Below are 6,585 nucleotides of genomic sequence, written 5' to 3'. Positions count from 1 at the left end.
TCTCCTTGACTTCCCCATGGTCAGTCTGAAGAGGCCTTCCTCTCCCCAGGGCCACCATTTTAGGAAGGAGCCTGGCCAAGCTTCACCTCGATCTCTCTTGGACTCGCTCCCCAAATTCCTTTCTCCTTTACCTGACCATTGCCCCAGCTGGAATACCCATCTCCCTCCTTTCCAGCGTTCTAGCAAGCTTTCATCAGTTGTCCTTCCCCATTAGAATGTCAGCTTCTTCAGGGAGGGACTGCCTTGCTTTTTGAAACTCCAGCACTTAACACATTGCCTGGCACAGAATGAAACATCCATTTATCTAGCCATTGGCCTTCCGGCCTTCCTCCTTATCTTCCTCTGTCATCCCTTCCTTTCTTCTGCAATAGTAGATGGAGTACTAGATCTGCACAGACAGAATAACTGAGCCCATGGGAGTGGGTGATCTGGATTCCTATGGGGGGGGTCCCTTCTCGCCCCTCTCTCAAAATCTCCCTTCAAGACTCAGTTTGCCTTTTCCCAGTTCCCCATCCCAGCCTTCCCAACGGGTACTGTCTTTCTCCTCGAGGCACCCCATGTGGACTTTCTGTGCCCCTCTCACCCTCAGGCGACGGCAGGGCAGGACACCACTGGCTTTCCGTCTCAGAACCCCACTTCTTGGCCAGCTGCCTCCCACTTTTATAAGTACTTGATGGACATTTGTTTAACTGATGACCATCAACTGAGCCCTCCTCGCAAGGCCAGCAGAGCCTCCTTAGGATGGTCAGTCGGTCACTCAATGCGCATTTATTAAGTGCCAATGATATGCCAGGCCTTAGACTAAGCTCCAGGGGCACAAAGAAAGGCAAAGGGCAAGCTCTGCTCTCAAGGAATCCACAGTCTAATGGGGTAGAAAACAAGCAAATTCTATTTAGATATATATTTATAATCTACATGTCCCATCATATCCACCATACTTATTACATATATTACATATATTATTATATATGGTATATGTGTGTATACATATATATTTGTGTGTGTTGGCGATTGTCATCGAAGAGAAGAGGCAGCCATAACAGAGCCCTCAGGGGAAGGAACAGAGGTAGAGTCTCCACTAGCTCCAGGGTCTAGTGTATACATGTGCATGTATGTATCAACATATGTATATATGTATTATGTGACATATGATTTAGATTACATGTGATTTAGATTTTACATATTTATAACTTATTTTATATGTGGTTTAGACTTCATATAGGTATTATTTATTTTATATGATTTATATTATATGTGATTAGATTTTATATTTTTATAGCTTATTTTATATGTGGTTTAGATTTTACATATGTATGATTTATTTTATATATGATTTATATTATATGTGATTTACATTATACATTATTAAAATTTTATATATGGTTTATTTATATGCTTTATAACATGTCATTTCCATTATATACGATTAAAATTTTATATCTGTATGGTTCATTTATGATGTATAGTGTATGTGATTTCAATTTTATATATTTCTATCTTATTTTATATGTGGTTTAGATTTCATACATGTATAATTTATTTTATATATGATTTACTTGATATATTGTTTATATTCTATAATTTACAATATATGATTTATATTATATGTGATATAAATTGTATATAGGTATGCTTTATTTTATATATGACGTTATTTCTATTTTATGTGTTTATGGCTTATTTTATATGTGATTTAGATTTCATACATGGTATATGATTTATATTATATGTATTTATATGTTATATATTTATGGCTTATTGTATGTTTATATTTTATATCTGTATAATTTATTTTATATATGATTTACATAATGTGTGATTTAAATGTTCTACATGTACGGTTTATTTTACACATGGTGTGTTATTTAGATTTTACATGTTTGTGGCTTGTTATGTGATTTAGATTTCATACATGATGTATGATTTATGTTATACATCTATGGCTTATTTCATGTGTTTAGATTTCATATCCGAGTGGCGTATTTACATGCTGGGGTGTCTGGGATACAGGCCTTAGATGCGATGTCTGCTTTACCTGACATCTAGTAGCTAGGATTTTTACTGTATATATGTATGATTTGTGAAATCTGTGATTTCCATTTTAGGTATACATGCATGTACGTATGAGCCCATGGGAGGGCATCAGCAGGGGGAGGGGCCCCGGCCCCGGGGAGGCGGGCCCAGCAGAGCCCTTGGGGAAGGGGCAGAGGGGGCGGGTCTGGCTCTGCTCATCCCTGTTGCACGGGTCCTTGGCGACCCCTGGTGGCGCCAGGAGGGAACCTCAGGAAGTGCTGCCTCTGGGTGCCGAGGGAGGAGCGTGCCTGGAGCACTGTGCGCATTTGCTCCGGGCCAGTGACACTGAACAGGGGCTCCCAGGGGCTCATCGCCCAGGAATGCAGATCCCTCGAAGCTAGGCCAGGGTCCTCTTTAAAAGACCAGCCGCCCACCGGTCTGGCCAATGCTATATTCCTCCCTTACCTTCCCCCGTTTTCATGGAATTTTAGAAATATGTTGGACCTTAGAGACAATGGAGGAAGTATTGCTGTCCTTGGAATCAGGAGGCCCTGGGTTCAAATCCTGCCTTCCACCCTTCCTAGCTGACTATCGACAAGTCACTAACTGCACATTTTTCATCTGTTAAATGGAACTGGTCATCACCGCAGGCCTTAGCTCCGTGTTGTGAGGCACAATGTGGGGGCTTTTCAGGCTCTTCTCATGCCCTGCCTTCCTCCCTCCCTGCACCCCAAGAGGCTCCATCCTCTTTGGGTTCCTGCCAGTTTTCTCCTGGTTCTCCTCCTACCTCTCTCATCACCCCCCCATTTCCAGACCACGAATATTCCTCAAAGCTCGGTCCCTTTGGTCCCTTTCTTCCTCTCCAGAGCACACCAGCATCGTGCCTCGGCTACACCTTCCCTGGGCTCCTGGGCTCGGGGCCTTTCTCCTGTGGGCGGCTTCCTCCCAGATCCACCTCCCTGCTTCCTCTTATGCTGTCTTCCCTGACCAGAAGGAAGCTCGGTGAGGCCTTTCCCCCTGTGCACCCCCAGCACCCAGCAGTGGCACACGGTAAGTGGCTCATAAGTGCTTTTCCACACTAGACGGCACTGTGGGAATGGTAATGATTTCTGTTGGTCCACCCCTTCCTCATCTGCAGAGGTGTCCAAGGCCCAGAGTGCCAGGGAGCGGCCTGCTGGGGCTGGACTCGTCCGTTGGGCCTCAGTCCTTTGGGTCCCTGCACCCAGCGCCAGTAAGGTGAAGGGCGGAAGCAGGCTCAGGTTACAATAGTGATAAATATAACTTTATTTTGTACACCTGTCACTGACGCACACACACCGCGGTCTCAGAAACAAGTGTTTGGCTTGGGCGTCAGGCCCTGGGGCCCGAGGCCTTAAAAAACACAGACAAACACACACGACATGGACATACAGGAGCTCCACCATCACTGCAACTCCCAGAAGCCTCTGGGGGCCAGGGGAGTGGGCTGATGAGGAGAGGAACCCCCTCACTCCCCAATGGTAGCACTTCAGACTGCACTGGGTGCCAGTCCTCCCTGGGCCGAGGGCTCACAGCCTGGGCCCAGGCCTGCCAGCCATCACGGGGCAGGGGTTGGAGATGGGGTGAGGAATGGGCATCAGCCTGCCTGCCTCCCAGGATGCACTGGGAGAGACTAGTGGTATGGGGGAAGGGACAGGTCGGAAAGTGGAACTGGACACCTGGAGTCTTGGGGGGGGATGACGGCGGTGCCAGTCTCTCCGCTGAGGATGAGGACTAGGCGGGGGCCCTGTTGGGGCAGGAGAGGAAGGGTCTGGGGAAGGTGGCCCAGGGCATACACCTAACTCGGCTCCCCTCAACCTGGTGGCCTGAACAGGGCCCACGAGGTAGAGGCCCCTGACTGACAGCCTGGCATGTCAATAATGGGCAAGATTGGGCAGCCTGCGGTCCTGGATAGAGGGGGGAAGGGGGCACCCGCTCTGGGCATGACTTGGTAGGAGGAGGGGGATGGGAAGGAGGGCCAGCTAGAAGCTCAAAGCTTCTCACCTGAGCAGGCTCAGAGAAGAACAGAAGTCTGGAATAAGAAAAGACCCAAGGGACCCTCTAGGCCAATCCCTCCCCCCTTTGTTTTATCAAGGAAGAAACTGAGGCCCCAAGAGAAATGACGTGGCTCACACAGCTAGGAGAGAGCAGGACTAGGCCCAGGCCCAGACCCAGGCCCAGGGCTTCTGTGGAGACAGCAACAGCGGTCCTGAACCCTGGCAGGAGCAGCTGGGTACAGGGATCCTAGCCTTTGAGATGTCCCAGAGGATTCCCAGCCCAGAAAGGTGCCAGCCTGGTTTCTTCTGAGTAGGGCAGGGACCTGGGCCATCCCTGGGGAGTGGAAGATCTAAGGGATGGGAGGGAAGTAGGGCAAGGGCTCAGGCTGGAAGCTCTAGCAACCACCTGTCCAGGCTGTGCCAGGGGCCCCGGGTAGGACTGCTAGCCCTTGGAGTGGGCACTGTGCCCCTTGACAGGCACGATGCCTGCAGTTTTCCTGGGGCAGGGGCAGGCAACTCATAGGCCCCTGTCCCATTCAGGGGGCACAGAGGGCCCACAGCCCCCAGGCCCGGCCCTGAGGCCCAGGACGCTCTGCCCTGCAGAGCCGTGGTCCTGGGCAAAGGGAGGACACAGGGAGAGCAAAGAGTCCAGCGGGTTGGCCTCGGTGAGAAGGGCAGAGTCACTGTCTCTGCTCAGCAGCAATCTCAGTTTGTGCTTCTGCCGCTGGGTCTGTGGGCAGAGGAAGGAAAGGAGCCTTTGGGAGGAAGGGGCAGGGTCTCCCCAGGGAGAGGAGTCTCCCAGCAGGCTTAGGGAGGACAGGAGAGGAGGGGCGACGGCTGGCGAGGCACTCTGGACCTTCCCAGGATGCCCGCTGATCCCGGGGCCAGTTTCCAGGAATGACAGGGGAGGGGAGCCCAAGAAAACCCTCGGAGTCCAGGGTCCGGCCCTTTCCGTGGCACGTGTGCCAGAGGAACAGCCCAGGCAGTCCCCCTCCCCACACGTCTCCTCCCTCCCACTCCCACCCGTGGGGCAGACTAACCTGGGACGTCCTATCCGTGGCTGGGAGGGCTAGCAGCCCTACACAGAGACAGGAAGGGCGACAGGTTGGGCAGACAGCAGGCAGGGGGGAAAGAAGGCACTGGGTCACTCCCTGAGCGCAGCGCCCCTTCCCTCAGGTATTGGGGGGGGGGAGAAGAGGGGCCCAGAGCAAGCGCTCCACCCCAGCTCTCTCCACTGACTGCCCCCCAATAACCTTCTGGGCCTCACGGGAGCCTTGGCATCCCTCCCAGGGCCAGTCCAGGGGCTTCCTGGCCCCCTCCCCAGGCCTCACCAAATGGGGCGTGTGCTGCTCCTGCTGCTCTGGCGCCTCCAGCTGGATCTTAATCTCTGGACAGGCTGGGTCCCCTGCTTTCCTGGCATCTGGCTGTGGCGATCTAGAGGGGCCTGAGACAGGGAGAAAAGGGTGGTCATTGCCAGTGGAAAGGGGTGGTCCCCTGCTCTGACACCAAGTCTCACGGGCAGAAAATCATGGAACTGGAGAGGTGAAAGAATCCTTAAAAGATTACCCAATCCAACCGCTCCATTTTACAGATGAGAAAAGAGGTCCAAAGATGGAGGCCATCCTGCCCATTTAAGTACTTAGCAGAGAAAAGACTCTCCCCAGGTCTCCAGATCCCAGGACTCAGTATTTTCTCCCAGAATGCTTCTTACCTACACCCCTCCCCCCATCACATGCCAGCCAGCGCCCCCCCCCTCCCCGCCCTTTGCATGGATTCCTCCGCCTTGCGCCTTGGGATCTAGTCAGGCCGTGAAGGTTCATGGGATCCCAGCGCAAGTAAGAACCTTCAAAAAGGAAACCATGGAATCCAACCATCTCACTTTACAGACGAGGAAACTGAGGCCCTCGCTTGAGGTCACTGGGGCAATAAACTTCAGAACTGGAACTCAGGACCCCAAAGGCAGCTCTGCCCCGGGGGCTCCCACACACACTCAGAGGCGGGGCTGAGCTTTGGGGAGGGTCCGTTGCGCCGTCTCCCCTCCCCCCACCAGGGCTGGGCTCCGCTCCTCCCCCACGGGGAGGGGGGCGGTACCTGGCGAGCTGCCCCCACTGGCGGTACTGACGCTGTCCTCCAGCCAAGTGCTGTAGATGAAGGAGTCTCTCTTGTGCGGCATCCCCGAGGAGGACACGCTTTCCTGGGGGTTATACAGAGAACCATGGCTAGGGTCACGTCGCCTGCCCTCCCGACCACGGCCAGCAGAGGGAGACAACGACCGGCCACCTGGACCCTAGTCCCGGGAAATCGGCGTGGCCTGAAGGGAGCCTCTAACACCCTCAGCTTCCGGTGGGGAGGCGGAGCCCTTCCGTCGCTCCTTAATTGTTTTCTGTCATGTCTGACTCTGTGACCCCATCTGTAGTTTTCCTGGCAGGGATACTAGAGTGGTTGGCCATTTCCTTCTCCAGCTCATTTTACAGATGAAGAAACTGAGGCCAACAGGGTAAAATGGCTTACCCAGGGTCACACAGCCAAGATACTAGAGTGGTTGGCCATTTCCTTC

General features: G+C 52.4%; 1 protein-coding gene and 1 long non-coding RNA gene across 3 annotated transcripts in view; one reads left to right on the top strand and one right to left on the bottom strand.

The window, feature by feature from the left end:
• Window positions 1–3,273: 3,273 nt before the first annotated feature.
• Window positions 3,274–6,585, bottom strand: part of RAP1GAP (RAP1 GTPase activating protein) — an 8,306-nt gene continuing 4,994 nt past the window's right edge. The window contains exons 3-6 of one of the 2 annotated variants that reach the window (XM_056795631.1): window positions 6,120–6,222; window positions 5,360–5,472; window positions 5,069–5,106; window positions 3,274–4,758 (exon numbers count right to left, since the gene is read on the bottom strand). In XM_056795631.1, the coding sequence (XP_056651609.1) occupies window positions 5,098–5,106; window positions 5,360–5,472; window positions 6,120–6,222 (225 nt within the window). In that variant the 3' untranslated portion in view covers window positions 3,274–4,758; window positions 5,069–5,097. The remainder of the gene's footprint in view (window positions 4,759–5,068; window positions 5,107–5,359; window positions 5,473–6,119; window positions 6,223–6,585) is intronic. The other variant, XM_056795632.1, reaches the window with a different exon arrangement.
• Window positions 6,220–6,585, top strand: part of LOC130453886 (uncharacterized) — a 5,353-nt gene continuing 4,987 nt past the window's right edge. The window contains exon 1 of the long non-coding RNA XR_008911532.1: window positions 6,220–6,585. This exon is cut by the window's right edge and continues 106 nt beyond it. This is a non-coding gene — a long non-coding RNA (uncharacterized LOC130453886).

Source organism: Monodelphis domestica, chromosome 4, assembly GCF_027887165.1.
Source record: "Monodelphis domestica isolate mMonDom1 chromosome 4, mMonDom1.pri, whole genome shotgun sequence".
NCBI classification, from domain to species: domain Eukaryota; kingdom Metazoa; phylum Chordata; class Mammalia; order Didelphimorphia; family Didelphidae; genus Monodelphis; species Monodelphis domestica.
Note: the sequence above shows the minus strand (reverse complement) of the source record. Positions and strands in the feature narration are given on the sequence as shown.